Source organism: Monodelphis domestica, chromosome 6 (genome assembly GCF_027887165.1).
Source record: "Monodelphis domestica isolate mMonDom1 chromosome 6, mMonDom1.pri, whole genome shotgun sequence".
Lineage (NCBI taxonomy): Eukaryota > Metazoa > Chordata > Mammalia > Didelphimorphia > Didelphidae > Monodelphis > Monodelphis domestica.
In genome coordinates this window covers 210,241,366-210,257,931 of record NC_077232.1, presented here as the reverse complement: position 1 = coordinate 210,257,931, position 16,566 = coordinate 210,241,366, and the positions used below count along the sequence as shown (strand labels likewise).

At 39.9% G+C, this 16,566-nt stretch overlaps 1 protein-coding gene across 1 annotated transcript in view; it reads left to right on the top strand.

Moving 5' to 3' along the window:
* The window catches only part of SH3RF1 (SH3 domain containing ring finger 1), a 227,585-nt gene that overhangs the window by 176,274 nt on the left and 34,745 nt on the right, over nucleotides 1-16,566 (top strand). Inside the window, 2 exon segments of the mRNA XM_056802879.1 lie at nucleotides 8,744-8,895; nucleotides 13,282-13,452. Coding sequence (XP_056658857.1) covers nucleotides 8,744-8,895; nucleotides 13,282-13,452 — 323 coding nt within the window.

Sequence of the window (16,566 nt, the reverse complement as noted above, 5' to 3'; positions counted from 1 at the left end):
AGAGAAACACAATTTAGACAATTGAATTACCCTCAAGGAGCACATAGTCTGCCAGTTAGTGAGGAAAAAAAATACACATTCCCCATTCGGTCTTGTCTTATTCAGTGAGGATGTGTCTGACTTCTCCTAGACTATATAATAGGATTGAGACTGGCAATTGGTAGGGCTGGGGGTGCAACTGAGGGTGCTTTTTATAGAGAGTTATAACATAATGATGATTAATATGATAATTATATTAATACAGTATAAGCTTGATATATGAATATATTACATGCAAATAGAAATTTATAATTAATCTAATTATATGTAATTAACATAAATGTTGTTATGTAATTATATAATATATAAATATAAATAAAACATTCATATAAATGGTAGTTAAAATAATAGTAATAGGACAAGGAATAAACATCTGACTTCATTGATAAAGGGAACTCCATATCCCAGGACAGATTGCTGCTTTCTCTGCAATTTATAATAGTAATAATAATAGCTAATATTTATTTATATAGCATTTACTATGTATAGGCACTTTACAATTATTTCATTTGATCTTTACAAAATCCTTGGGAGGTAAGTGCTACTATTATCCCCATTTTACAGAGGAGGACACTGAGGCTAGCCGGTGTCTGAAGCCAAACTATCTACCTGGCTTGCCAGCTGGCAGCTTTATCGTCTTAGAGGAGGGAGGTGATTTGTACAGGATCCCACAAGGAGTGCATGCAGATGTGAACATGAGCCTGGGTCTTCCTGGATCCAAAGCCAGCTTTCTTTGCACTGCATGAAGCTGCCTTTCACTTTACTGCCCCCAAATTCCAGGCTCTGTCTAGTGCCATACAATGCACCAAGCATTTATTTAACATCTACTAAATGCCTAGCACTGTACTGTACTGGGAATGCACAAATGAAAATAAAAACAATCTATCCCCTCAAAGAACTTATATCCTACTTTTAGTTGTTGTTCAATCGTGTCCAGTTTTTTGTACTCTTTGGCGAAGATACTAGAGTGGTTTGCCATTTTATTCTCTAGTGGATTAAGGCAAACAGAAGTTTATTGACGTAGCAGGGTCACACAATTAGTGAATGTACCAGGCTAGATTTCAATTTGGGTCTTCCTAACTCCAGGGCCAGTGCTCTATCCTCAGAGGACAGCAGTGGGAAAGCGACTTTCCAGCCCTCATGTAGGGGACACAAATGCCTTCCCACCCTGTGGATTATGCAGTGGGGAGATCCCGCATCTTATTCTTTGCAGTGCTCATGGTGAAGAGCACAGGGCCTTATAGTAGCTATTCAAGAAATGCATGTTGAGTCAATGAATGAATCAATACTTTTGTTGAGGGCAACTAGTCATGGCATATGGTATCAGGATGAGTTGAGTGACTGGAGATGTTTAGCCTGGAGTAGAGGAGTCTTGATAACTCTTCTCAAATAGGGGAAGGAATGTAGTATGGAAAAAGAATTGGGCATGGTTTATTGGACCCCAAAGGGCAGAATTGGGAGCCATGTTTGGAAATGAGAGACAGATTCAGGTTTGGTAAAAGGAAAAAACTTCCTAACATTTAGAGTTTTGATAAGCTGGAGAGTGACTGGGAAAGGTCAGCCAGCATGGTAAAGGGTCTTCCTTTCACGCCATCTGATGGCTCATTGAAGGAACAGCCTGGAAAAGACAAGAGTTAAGAAGGACCCCAAGGGTTGTCATTGGAGAAGGGATTAGAATTGTTCTCTTTGGCTCCAGTGGACAGAGTCTACAAAGAAGAAAAAAACAATTAAGGCTTGATATTAAATTCAGGGAAAACTTCCCAACATTGAGAGCTGTCCAAATGTGGAATAGGCTGGGATCCTCCCTCCTTGAAGGTCTTAAGAAGACTCTGAATGACCATTTTTAGAATCTGTAATGACCTAACTTGGGACGAGGTAAATTTCCTCCCGTTTGAGCTTGTCAAGTAAAGATTGGATGGCCCTTCTTTGGGGATGATGTAGTGATGGTTCTTTGTCAGGTGGAGATTGAATTAGACAGCCTCTGGAATTCTTTCCAGTTCTGAGATTTGTGATTCTGTAATACTGTGGAGATCGGTGGCATGAACCCATAAGTGTTTTCATTACATTTCTTTTTATCTTCAATCTTATTTCTTATAGACCTCACCTTTATTTCTTTTGATCTACCAATCTCCTGCTCATTTCCTTTTTTAGGTTTTTTTGTTTTTGTATCACCCTCATTTTCCCTTAGCCTCTCCCTCCTACCACCCAGTCCCCCCAAAAAGCCCTTCTTTGTAACGATAAAAAATATTTAGCAAAACCAGCTTCCATGGAAAGGGACAGCCCTGCCTGAGCTGGGATTGCCATTGTTGAGGAGACATTCACACTGAGGAGATCACCAACCTGATTGCTTGAGTGTGGAGGAAATGGAGGGATAAAAAGAGAGGGGCCCCAGAGAGAAAGAGAACCAGAAAAAACTCCTATGGAAGAAAACAACTTTAGAAAATAAAGAAATAATTGGTAGCATCTTAATTTCTTGGAATGAAAGGAAGCTGCTATCAGAGTCTCCCAGAGCTGGGGAGAATCAATTGTTTGGTATGCCTCAAGGCAAGAGGTGAAAGTGTTATCAACTGGCACTACCATAATCATATTTGTTTTTAACTCTCAGAGGGATAAATTATGCATTCTCCCATTCAAATAAAAGGGAAGTCTGCTCTGATTAGTTGGGGAAAAGAAACTTCAGGAAATTCCCTGGCATCCTATAGCTACAATTGTTTATAGGACAGCTACTTGGTAGAGGAAATGTGGTTGTACTTTTCATTCCTTTGGGGAAAGTGGAGTACAGCTGACATTGAGTGAGACACGATTCCCATGAAAATGGGGTCTCCACGGATATTTTATCCAGAGATGAGTTCCATGAAAAATCCTCCTTTCTGATTTCCCAGGGTGGAGGCGGGGAAGAGCAAAAAACTCTTCTCCATTCTCATTTCCCCCTCAGTCCCTGTCCCCAGCATTCAGCTGGTGAGTCCTCCTATTGCTATTTGAACCACCACATATGGAAAATAAAAATTTCATTTCCTAAAGGGGGGGGAAAGACTGTAACTTTTTGATCTTAGAATAATGAATTAATGAAAAAGGCACAAAGATTGCCAAGTTTCAATTCCCAGAGACTAAAATCTAAAAATGGAAAGCCACTTGTATCTGTGAGTTCATCCTAGGACAGATTAGTGAGAGTAAAGTTGCAGCGCAGGACAAATCCAGAAATCAGTTTCCAGCAGACCATTTCCTCTCAGGATTAGCTCCTCAAGTCTGCATGCTGGCCAGGTAAAAGGAGGCTTTATGAGTTGGTGTGAATACTGTGCCAGTTGCAGCTAGTGAAACAGCAAATTCAATTTGGCTGGGATAGAAGACACATGTGCCTGACATTATCTCAGGGGGGACAGATGGCTGCAAAACAAGATTTTTGAAAACTTTGCATAAACATTTTGGATTGCAGTGGAACAATCCAAGTTTTGTTAATTCTGAATATTGCATATTAATGTTATTAGGTGGTATGTTTAGAATAGGAAAGATCTCCCAAGATTTATAGGACTCATTTATAGATAGCATCTTAGGGTTTGCAAAGTGCTTTACAGAAATTTCATTTTATCCTCACAACAACCCTGAATAAGTACTGTGATTATCTTCATTTTACAGACGAGGAAACTGAGGCAATAGGGAAAGAGACTTGTCCAGGGTCGCATAGCTAGTAAGTGTCTAAAGCTGAAGTTGACGGTGGGTCTTCCTGACTCCAGGTTCAGCCCTCTATCCATTGCACCATCTTGACTGATGACTTTAATATATTGTACTTTTCTTCACTTAAGGAATCCAAAGACCACTATCTGACCATTAGTGGAAGATGTAATGGGGGTTGTTAATTCAGCTGGGATTGGGTTTGGCATGTGTGATGCTATGTCCTACCAAAGTCTTGGGGGTCAATTCCCTTAGGGAAGGTCATATTCCTTGTCATACAGCTTTTTAGGCAGCAGAGTCCAAGACCAGAATGTATGCTGAAAATTATTTGAAGTGTTTTTTAGAATTTAAGCTTGTTGTGCATGCTTAACCCAGAGTGTGGTGATGAGAACATTGCTGTATACATTCCTTTAATATGGACACCAGGAAAATCACCAAATTGGTTTATTAATAGGTTTTGCTAGACTGGTAAAACAGTGGGTTTTATTAGACCAGAAATCTCCCTTGTAGGTAATTTCTCAAGTCTTTCGCCATTTAGTAAGACAATACATTTATATTAAAAAGTTCTATTTTCAGGAGAGTTTTTTTTTTTATCTGTGACTTCAAGATAATCTGTATTTGATATGTTTCCATGGCCAAGAAGGGTAGCTAGGAGGCACAGTGATAGAGCCCCAGGTCTAGAGTCAGGAATACTTGAGTTCAAATCCAGCCTCAGACACTAGCTATGTGACCCTGTTTGCCTCAGTTTCCTCATTTGTCTAGAGAAGGAAATGGCAGACCACCCTAGTGTCTGCCAAGAAAATCCTAAATGCTTTCCTGTTGAGTTGGACATGACTGAAATGACAGAACAGTGACCAAAGAAATATTTGCCAAGTTAACTAGGCTATTCTACTAGAGATGGATGTCTGCATACTTAGATTGGTCCTCAGAAAGTAGACTCGTTCTGTTCCTCATGATGAGTGGGAAGAGACTGCAACAAATAGCATTCCTTACCAACAAGGAATTATGAAGAGAGTCTTGAATAAAAGATATCATCAGAAATGTATAAACATAAAAGGGGATCTTTCTATGCAGTATGAGTAAAGGACAAGTTGATGGGAAACCCAACTCTCCCACTGGCATCCTCACATTGGGTGGACATCTTGGGAAATTTTTTGGAAAAAGAATGGATAGGAATTGCACAACATCATAATTCATGAATGACTAGTGACATGCACCCTTGAGAGAAATTCCAATATGAATGAAATCCCAGCTCCTTTGGTGTCTTTGGATATACAATATCATGTTAAATGTGCTTAATGAAATTTGACAACTTTCCTAGTATGGTGTTAGAGGTCCCTGAAAGTTTTAGAAATGGTTTTTTTTTTTTGTTGTTGGTAAAGGGCACTTGGACTGGTGGTAGCCATAAAGTGAGATTGGCATCCTTGAAGGGAATTCTCACATGGATAAAATCCCAGGTCCTTTGGTATATTGGGGTATACGATATTATGTTGAATGTTCTTAATGAAAGTTGACATCTTTCTCAATGTTGAATTAGTGGTGTGGTCTTTGGAAGTTTAGAAGCTGCTTCTCCTTGTTGGTAAAGGGCGCATGAGTCAGTGTGAGCTAAACAATGAGAGGATTCTGGGTCATCAGTGGATTGAGAGTCAGGCCCAGAGACAGGAGATCCTGGGTTCAAATGTGGCCTCAGGCACTTCCTAGCTGTGTGACCCTGGACTAGTCAACTTAACCCCCATTGCCTAGCCCTTACCACTCTTCTGCCTTAGAACCAATACACAGTATTGATTCTACAATGGAAGAAAAGGGTTTAAAAAAAATAAAAAGCTGCTCAAAGATCTCTTTAAAAAAAAAAGAGAGAGAGAGAGAAGCCAGGAAATTGTTGTAGGCTGCCTTGTAGGCTTGCCAAAAGAGCTCAGCTCTTTTGGGGGGAGGATACCATTTGAAGATCAGTAGGCCATGCCACCTTGTGAACTCCTATATCATCAGATTATTTGAGTTTAGCCAAGAGTCATTTACAAATCAAATCATAGCACTTTATAGGCTATTGTCCTATTGTTCATCATCATTTTATAATGTCTACTAACCAAGAATCCTACTTCCCATATCTTTATCTGCCTTGCTTAAGCTCAGCGAAACATAAGCTGTCTGAAGGTAGAGCCTTTTGGGGTTTTCAGTCTGTCTTCAGTACCTACTGGGCACTTAGAAAACATTTGCCTAATTTAATAGGATCATAGCACCTCAAATTGGAAGGCACCTTTAAGATAAAGACTCCAGCTTTCTACCCATTACAAGATCCAGACAGGTGGCTAGCCAACTACTCTTGGCTTAAATACCATCAATGACAGGGAGTTCATTATTTTTCTAGACAACTCTTTCTGTTTATTCTTTTGGATAGCTTTATTCATTATTTAATTCTTCCTTCTATTTAACAACAACAACAAAATGTATATTCATATACTTTTAAAAATATTTTTTATTCTTTTATATTCTATTTATTGGTCTTAAGTCTGCCTTCTGAAGCCTTAGAAAATGATTTTTCTTCTTCTTCCAGATAATATCCTGTACTGTCTATATCTGTACCCATATCCCCAAAGTTTCATTTGCATATTTCAGAAAAGCCCAGGGTGATTAATAATTTTTAAAGTATTCAAATACAGAAGAGCATTGCTGTAGTCATACTCTTGGGGACCAGTTTCTAATCTATCAGATCAATTCTCCCCCCCCCCCCCAACCCTCATCTTAAATCTTAGAATCAATACTATGTACTAGTTCCAAGACAGAAGAATGATAAGAGATAGACAATGGGGGTTAAGTGACTTGCCCAGGGTCATAAAGCTAGGAAGTATCTGCAGCCAGATTTTATCTGATGATCTCCTGACTCCAGGCCCGATTCTCTGTCCACTGAGACATCGGGCTGCCCCCTGGAACAGTACTTGAACAGCATCTATATGCGTGTTCTTGTCTTGTCACTGCCTACATACTGCACAAGGAGCATTTGCTTTATATGTATGCATTTCATAGAAATGATTCAGTGTGTTTTTTCCAAATTCTTATACCTTTTAAAGAGATTTTTAAAGGCTCAGAGATGGAAGAACCCAAGATAGAAATTCACCCATCTCTGACCTGCATCATTGCTTTATGAAATTTCCATTCAACACAATGATTTTCCTTCATTTCATTCATTCACTAATATGGGACTTTATGAATTTCAGTGGTTTAGAACCAGGCCTTAGATCTGTCATTATTTGGGCATGTGGCATCTTCTGTCTTTGTACCCACTCAACAACCTACTTTGAGAGTTCCCCTTTGAAACCAAATAATTTAAATGAAAGTAAGATCATAGGAGAATCATATGTTCATACTATAAGGGACCTGATAGGCCATAGCTCATTTTACAGATAAAATCTGAAGTCAAAAGACTTTTAAAGGCTTGCCCAATATTCCCTAGGTAGCAAGTGACAAGGCTAGGATCTGACCTAAAATTCTTTTTACTTCAAATCTAGCACTCTTTCCCAAAATAACCATTTAAAGTTTTCTTAGTGATCTTAATCTGGGTTTGGCCTGGACTTGTTTCTTACCCTCTCCTGGGGCTCTGTATTGTTCTCATCACTAAGACCTGTCTAGGAAGATAGTTCCTGGTTCAGCATTTTGCTGGGGGTTATCTTCCTCCTCCCACTTTCTGTTTTGTTGGATGGAGAGAGAGAGTGACCCTAGGCCACTAACAGGTTTGGGGAGGTATTAAAAACTTCAAGAGAATTAGATTCCAAAGTGGTGACTCACATTCATCCTGCCACTTGATGTAGAAAGAGCATGAGAAACCTATTTCAGGAAAGGAGGGAAATTCTGTGAACAGCCCTGTGCTTTCTGGCCCAAGTTAGTACCACTCTCTGCTTGTGATCTGGTTTGTTCATTTTGTGCTTCAGAACAACTGACATAAAGCTGCTGGGGGAAGGGGGAGAGTCCTAACTCCAAGTCACTAGCTTGAAATTAAAAATAATGTGTGAAATGGTTGCAGCATATGTCAGAAATCTGAGCTCCTCCCCGCACCCCCTCTTCAGGAACTGTGTGCGTCGTCGCCGCCAGGCCTGGGAAGTCACTGCTCGATGAAATTAAAATTTTGATTCCAAAAACTGGAAATGAAATGGCTGTTTGTGAACTGCGATTAGAAATTAATGGTTTGTTTTTACAGTCATGCTGATGTATAGAAGCCAATTTATGCTTTCTTTAGGCCTTTCCTCCTTCTCCTTTGAATTATTTCTTATCCTGCTAGTGGTTCAAAGATGTTTTGGGGGCCGCCTGCCTTTGTGAGCCTGCTTTCCCAGGAGTGTCACTATACAGACCCTAAAGAATGATCTGGGGTTTTATAGATCAGAAGGTAACAATTGCCCCATTGATTTTCAAAAGGAATGGAATCCTGCAGGCTGGGCCCCCATTAGGCTGTGCCCATAAAGGAACCAGCAGCTTTTCACTGGTGTACTTGTTAAAGATTACCAACCTTGATAGGGCTGATTTTCAAAAGCTGGCAAAGTTAAAAATAATCAGAAGTGGCAACAATAGCCCAGTGACTGTGGTCTGCTATTATTTATGCTCATTGTAGAGTAAGCATCAAAGGAAATTTTTCAGGTTACAGAAACAATCACGGATTAAGTCCTATCAAACAGTGGGATATTAGAGCTGCCCCTTTGGAAGGTACTTGGATTCTGCACCAGGGGCTTCCTTGAAAATGTTATTTACCTTCAGAATCGCCCGCAGCCCTTTCATTTTTTCCCCATTCTTCCCCTGCTGAAGTGAGCTGACTTACCTGTTTGCTAAGAAGACATCTGTAGTTTAAAGGAGAATAAATAAGAGATTAAAAAAAAAAAGTGAACCTATACAGGCAACCCTTCCCAGGAAGCAGCCTGACAGTTTAGCACGAGGGGGGGAGGGGGCTGCTTTAAAATGTTTCTTCCCCTAATTTGTGGTTCTTCCCCCTCGCCCCCCCTTGTGAATTCATCCCCAATAGTTTGACTTCTCTGTATTTCCTCCCCAAATCTAGAACATGAATCCTCCGCTACCCCCACCACCCCTCCTGGCTGCCACTGTCAACGCCTCAACATCTCCAGCGGCTGCCTCCTCCGCAGTGGGACAGAGACCCGCAGGATCTGCCGACCAAATTGCACATTTACGGCCCCAGACACGACCCAGTGTGTAAGTGGCTAACCGGGAAACATTTGTTTAAATTAGGCTCCACAAGTCGGGGAGATGGCGGGCAGGCGACTGTTGGATCCACCTGGTGGTTTGAGGTTCTGGCTGCCCTGAGAGCTTTCCCCCAGTCTGGGAAACAGCAGCGATCCAGGCAGGTCCGATGCTGACCTCACCCAAGAGCCTTTGCGCCTCGGGACATGGTGGGCTTATACCGGGGCACATCTCAGGGGGAAGGCGCTAGCACTGAGGAGAACTGGGAACGGCTTCTCCCAGAAGGTGGGGTTTTGGCTGAGACTTGGATGAAGGCCTTTAAAGGGCAAACAGTGGGTTTTATTTTTTATTTTATATTTGCAACAGAGAGCCACTGGAATTTAGTGTGACTGCTGGCGCTCCTGCTGGGAACCTGGACAAGTCACTTAGCCTCTGTTTGCTTGTTTCCTCGTCTCTAAAATGGGGATAATAGTTACAGCCCATTTCCCAGGGTTGTTGTGAGGATCAAATGAGATAATAATTATAAAGCACTCAGCATGGCTCCTGGCATTGGGCATAATATAAATATTAGTTATTATCATTATCATTACCATCAGCAGCAGCATCATAAAGGTTTTACATATTAAGTACTAAAATATTATAATATAAACATTATATACTATATATTGTATGAATATGTATAATATGTATAAATACTATATGTAGTATATAACACATATACTGTAATAATATATAATATGTACTTTGATACTCTAAGTATTAAGTATAAACAGAGGTTCATATTTTATTCTGGAAACAATAGAGAGGCATGGACAATTTTTGAGTAGGGGAATGGCAGGGACAGAACTGTACTCCCAGAAGATTATTTTGTCAGACATGTACCTGGTGGATTAGAGAAGGGATGAGACTGGAAGCAGGGAGGCCAGTCTGGAGGTGGTTACCAAGACCCAGGTGGGCGGTGCAGAGAGCCTGACATAGGAATAAAAGGGACAGATGTAGGAGATTTTGTGCAGCTTACAAGTCCAGGCAACTGATCAGATATGGGAGTGTCAAGAATGAGAGTTTGAGAATATGGGAAACCGGAACACAATGATACTTTTAACAGAAATACAGAAGTTTGTAGAAAATAATAATAATAATAATAATGATGTTAATAATAATAATAGCTGAATTTATGTAGAGTTTACTGTGTGCCAGGCACTGTATCAGATGTTTTACAGTTATGATCTCACTTGATCCTCATAATAGCCATGGGAGGAGGTGCTATTATTATTATTATCCTATTTTTACAGATGGGGAAACTGAGGAAAACAGTGACTTGCCCAGGGTCACATAGTTAGCATCTGAGGCTGACTTAACTTGAGTGTTCCTATTTGCAGGTCCAGTGCTCTGTCCACTGTTGCTATTTAGCTATTCTAAGGAAAGGCAGATTTGGCAGGGGGAAAGATACTTTGCTCCATTTTAGATGTATTGAATTTGAGGTTTTAGGGACCTTCTAAGAGGACAGATATTCAGTAATTAGTTCTATGATACTGGAGTTGGGAGAGAGGTTAGTGAAGGGCATACAGAGAGAGAGAGAAAGAGAGAGAGAGAGACAGAGACAGAGAGTCAGAGAGAGGTTGAGAAGTGAGGGAGAGGGAGAGAGAGAAAAAAGTGAGGGAACAAAAGAAAAAAGAAAGAGATGGACAGAGAGAGATACATACAGAAACATTTATATACATGTCAATACATATATACATGCATACAGATAGTGGTATATACAGAGAGATAGCATGTATAAACATGTAAAGATACATGCAGGTATATGCAGATACATGTATATTATAATATATATATGTGTGTGTGTGTGTGAGGGGTGCCTTCCCATATGAATCATGGGGGCTGATGAGATCTCCCAAAGACTATAGAAAGAAAAGATAAGACAAGAGCTCAGGATATATATACATATTTTTTTAATAGGAAAGAAGGGATAATGAGAAAAAATAGGAAAATAGGAAGTTTGACATTACTAGTTCTCAAATTATAATATAATGCTCTAATTACCAAAACATGATACTTGTAATAGCCCATGGGGCCCCTTTTATACTGCAACTTAGTTAACTCATAGACTTAAGTATTTTGTACATCTGAATTCTCTCTAAATTATAGCTCATTAGTCCCTACCATTACGTTATTTTTTACCATTCAGCCATATAACATATAGAACAAGAAAGGAATTTTAATTAAATAGCAATATAAATAAATAAATAACAGAGGCAGCTAGGTAGCCCAGTAGATAGAGTGTTGACTTGGATTCCAGAAGATGTCCCTCCCCAATCCGCTCTTCCTCCTCTTCCCTTCCCTTCCCTTCCCTTTCTCCCCTCTCTTTTCTTCCTCCCTTCTCTTTTCTCCTCCCCCCCCCTTTTTAAATTTCCACTTCTTTTTTTCACTTGCCTTATCCTCTACTGACTATGCCTCACTTTCTCAGTCCATCTGTCACCTGTCTTATGATCAGAAACCCATTTTTGTTTTTAGGCCTCATTTCCCCTGGGTTAGGTAAGTCTTCCCATAGTTCTGCTTCCTTAAACAGAAGAGGGAGTGAGACACTATGATAAGGCAACTTTCTGCCTCACCCAGCAGCCCTTCTGGTCTTTGTAAAGTAGTCATCATCATCCTCTGTACTAACTTGTGCAAGTTATTCTTGTGCAAGAATTCTGCAAGACACCTGCGCCTCTCTCTCCAAAAACAGCCCATCCCACACGGGTCTCTTCCTCTGGTCTCTCCATGCTCAATAGACAATAGAAAAGGTCATCAGTGGCCTTTATAGAGTAAGCAAGTCTTGGAAGGAGACACATACAGCAAGCGAGGCTTTGGGAAACTCAAGAACACAGCACCAGGGAAAGAACACTTAATTCTGTGAGAACTGCTAGCACCAGTGGGTATCAGTTTGGTGAAAAATAGGGAAATGTGAGCAAAGTAATCTTGCAACATGGGATTATTTTGTTTATCAATATGCACTCCTTATCCATGTCTCCTTTCCTTTTCAGATCCAATAACTTGACTAGCTTAACACGAGAAACAAATGCCACTAAAGTCTCTGTATGTTTGTCCATTGAGTTGGCAGCCACCATATTGTGTTCCTCCTGATAGTAACTGACACCACGTATCTCCATTTGGAAGTAGGGTCCATTTCTAACAAGCGCCTTTTGGGCAGCTAGATTCACCCAGGGGGATAGCTACTCCCTGAGAGCCAGCTTGGCCTTCTTGGAGGCTGAATGCATTCTTTCACAACACTAGAGAACTCTTTCGTATGCCAGCCTCTTGAACAGTGGGAAAATCTAGTTCAGTAATTCTTATCAGGAAGTCATTCCACAGTCTTCAGGGTTCCTAGACAAGCCATTAAATCTCTTTCACCTGAAAGGATTTCCTGGCTCCAGTTTGAGATTTAAAGCTTATATCATCAAGTAGCTACATTTGATCAAAAACTGGAGACTCAGCAGCTCTAGGAAAATTCAGGAGTATTCTGGAGATTTTCATTTCAGATTTAATCATAATCCATTCCACATTGTAATTTAATATAGCACCTCATTTCATTTTCATTCTTATCCTTGTGTTTTTACTGGAGGCACCTGAAAATCATATGGTGCAGACAATGCAGTTTTGCATTCTGATTATTCACATTCTGTTAAAGTGAATGTTCAATGATAATTTTTGTTAGGCTTTTTTTTTTTTGCTGCTTAAATTGATCAGAGACTGAAATTTAGAGAATAATTTTTTAAAAACATATACAGCCTAGAGAACGTAACTTTCTTTAGAAATGCCTAGAATGTTCCAAGAACTTTTTGTTTTCAGCAGACTATATAAGACACTGAAGTTAAGTGTTCAAAGAAGGAAAAATTGTGGCCACAAGCAAAAAGTTAAATATTGTAAAAAGGACCTTTAAAGAACTACTGTTTTCTGATATTGGGCTAGATTTGAGTTTTTGTCATTCTAGGCAACCATCCAAAATATAAACTTTGCCCTTTGACATTAAAAGAAGTTTTCTACCCTGAATGTAGCAGATGAGGGAGCTGATTCTATGATATGATTCTATTCTAGCCTGCTTCCAAGGCTACAGAAACACATGTATCTTGTCAGATAGGCCAAAAACTCCCCAAGTTGTAGGTCTATTTTGGTGGTCCTTGCATCGTCTCTTCTATCTCTTCTTTTTTAAAAAGATTGACATAAATTTGAAGTTTTGACAAATTAAAATATGATGTTGTAAATGTTTGAATTAGGGGTGATAGAAATTCCCTTATTGTCTTATCTTCAATCCCTGTATTAAAAGAATCAAACATTTCAAATTTTTGTGCTTCTTTTGTTTTTATTTAATTTTGTGTTTCTTTTTAAAAAATCTGATAGTCTTTCTTTTTTCCCCAGGTATGTTGCTATTTACCCATATACGCCCCGGAAAGAGGATGAGTTGGAGCTGAGAAAGGGGGAGATGTTTCTGGTGTTTGAGCGATGCCAAGATGGATGGTTCAAAGGGACTTCTATGCACACAAGCAAGATAGGGGTTTTTCCTGGAAACTATGTGGCACCAGTCACAAGGTAGGATATTAAAGCAGTGTTTTCAAAACTTCTAAACAATGTCTTCCCTCCCCCCGCCCCCCATCCTGTTACCCATCCTGTTACTTATACCATCCCTGTCTTTATTAAGGAGGACAGGGATGAGACCTTGTGACATCATTGAGTCAGGGAACTTCCAAATAAGGCAACATGGTGCAGGATAACATTTTCTCTACAATTTTGAGCGTTATCTGGAACTGTGAAAAGTTAAGGGATTTGCTCAGGGTCACTGAGCCACCTGTGGCCACAGAATGTATAATCTATTTTCTCTATTGATCATTTACACATAAGCAAATGTAAATGTCTTTTTTCAGTCATCATTTGAGTCTAGACCCAAGAAATTTTATAAGTGAGAAATCTGAGGCTTATAGATGTGAAAAAAAATTTTTAAACACTTACCTTCCATCTTTGAATCCATACTAAGTATTGGTTCCAAAACAGAAGAGTGGTAAGGGTCCGACACTTGGGGTTAAGTGACTTGTCCAGGGATACACAGGTCAGAAGTCTGTAAAGCCAGATTTGAATCCATAGACTCTCATCTCTATCCTATTTTTCTAGATCCTGAGATACCTTGTTGTTCTTTGTAAATATGAAATTAAAGATGGCGGGTGTGGGGGGCAGCTAGGTAGCTCAGTGGATTGAGAGTCAGGCCTAGAGACAGGAGGTCCTAGATTCAAATCTGGCCTCAGACACTTCCCAGCCATGTGATCCTGGGCAAGTCACTTGACCCCCATTGCCTAGCCCTTACCACTCTTCTGCCTTGGAGCCACTACACAGTATTGACTCCAAGATGGAAGGTAAGGGTTTAAAAAAAAAAAGATGGCGGGTGGCAGAGTGAGAATTTGAATCTCAGTCTTCTTGAAAGTAGAAACTGTTTCATTCTTTTTATTTATTTGTGGCATTCGATAAAATGGGGCTAGAGCACATAACAGGTTCTTGAAAAATGATTGTTGCTTGGTTGACTCCAAATCCAGCCCAGTTTCTACTCTATCACACAATAAACCATAATTTGGCAAGTAATTCCCCAGTCATTAGGCTACATGTTTACAATTTGTTGCTATTATGAACAATACTGCTAAAATAGAGATTAATTCATGTAATTGGTATTTCGGTGTGTATTCTAGCCCTACCAGGTATAGGATGCAGAAGAACTATGTGACGATGTCCATTCCCCGAGTATTTTACTTACACACCTAGGACCGTAGAATTTAGAATGGAATGATGAGATCTTCAGGAGAGACCATCTTAGACAGTGGATAAATGAAATTAGAGAACAATAATGTAGAAAGAATATATACTCAGGGATCAGATGAGAAGTAAACACTGTTGAAGGTCAAGCCTGGATCCAAGTAGAATGATAAAGTTTAGTATTAATAAAATAGAATTATACAAGTAGAATTATAAAAGTCAGGAGTTAAGGAAGGCTTCATGAAGTGGGCGAGATTAGAGCTATGCTAAAAAAAATAAAAAATAAATAAATAAAACACTTCAAGTTTTAAAGACAAACAAGTTCCTTTCTCATCATATTTTAATCACTTTATTCAGTGATTAAAACACTGAATAATTCATTGAATATAAAGCAAATAAAATTCTTAATGACTGTCCTGGTTAAAAAGAAAAGAGCTATGGTTTAAAAAATTCATAAGTTTTGGAAACTGAGGGATAAAATAAAAAGACTTTCCAGACAGGGAAATAGTATAATGAAAGGCCTATATGAGATTGATGGAGTCTGAAAACCATCAACCAATTAACAGGCATCTTTTTAAATATTAAAGTTTTTTTGAAACCCATACCTACTGTATTAGTATCAATTCTAAGACAGAAGAGCACCAAGGGATGAGCAATCAAGGTTAAATGACTTGACAAGGGTCACAGAGCCAGGAAGTGTCTGAGACCAGATTTGAACCCAGATCTGCCCGACTCCAAGCCTGGTGCTCTATCCACTGTGCAACCTAGCTGCCCCACGTTTTGTTATTTTTTTCAGTGATTAAGTATTTTTTTCCCCTCTATGTCACATTCCCCCTTATCTCCACTGGGGAAGGGAGGAAGAAATATATAAAATCTTTCCAACAAATAGTCAAGCAAAGCAAGCTCTCCTCTTGGCCCTTTCCAAAGCCATGCATCTAGTTCTGTACATCAGTCTACCTTTCTTCCATCAGGAGGCACGGCAGTTTTCATCGTGAGTCCTCAGGAATCGTGACTGATCTCTTTTGTTGATCAGAGTTCTTCATGAACATTTATGAAGCACCTACTGTGTGCTACAGAGAAAAAGACAAAATGAAACCATCCCTGCCCTCAACGCTCTTTGACTCTTATCAGGGGAAAGGCCAAATTCACAGAAAGGAAGAGTGAAGAGAAATGATGGAAGGACAGGGCATGTTTGTTTTACCAGGAATGAGAGTCTCCCTGTGACTTCTTGAGTCATTCGAATTTCCTAAGTGGAAGAGGGATTTAGCTATTTAATCTTTCTTGGGGTTAGAATGTACTTCAGAATGAGGGCAGGGCCTCAGGGTCACCATTATTTCCAGTTCACTGTTTTTCAGCTCCATTAAAGTTCATCCCCTGCTAAAGGCATATGGGGGAAGGAGGGGTTGGGTTTGAAGGCTATTTCAGAGCAGCATACTCACTGGCAAGGCTTACAAGCCAGAAGAAGGCTTTGTCTAGAACCCCATCCATCAGTCAGGCAGCCAGGTTTTATTGAGCATCCACCGTATACGGAAAAAAAAAACAAACAAAAACAACCTCCACATGGTTCCTGCCTTCAAGGAGCTCACATTGTCCTAGTGGAGGCAGCAGCATTCAAACACCCATGTCTACCTCTACAGAATATTCAGTATAAATGGGAAATAATCTCCAAGGGAAGGAAGGGAATAAAAATGTGGGGAGGAGGAAAGGAAACCTAGGAAAGGCGTTTTCCAGAAGGTGAAGTTGGAACTGAGCCTTAAAGGAAGCTAGGGAAGATGCAAGGCAGAGGGGAAGGGGGAGACCTTCCAGGCCAGAAAGGACCTCCTGGGAGATGGGCGATGGTTTGCTTGGAGAATGTTTTGTTGAGGGAGCAAAAATAAGTAAGTTAACATAGAGTACATGGAGGGGAAC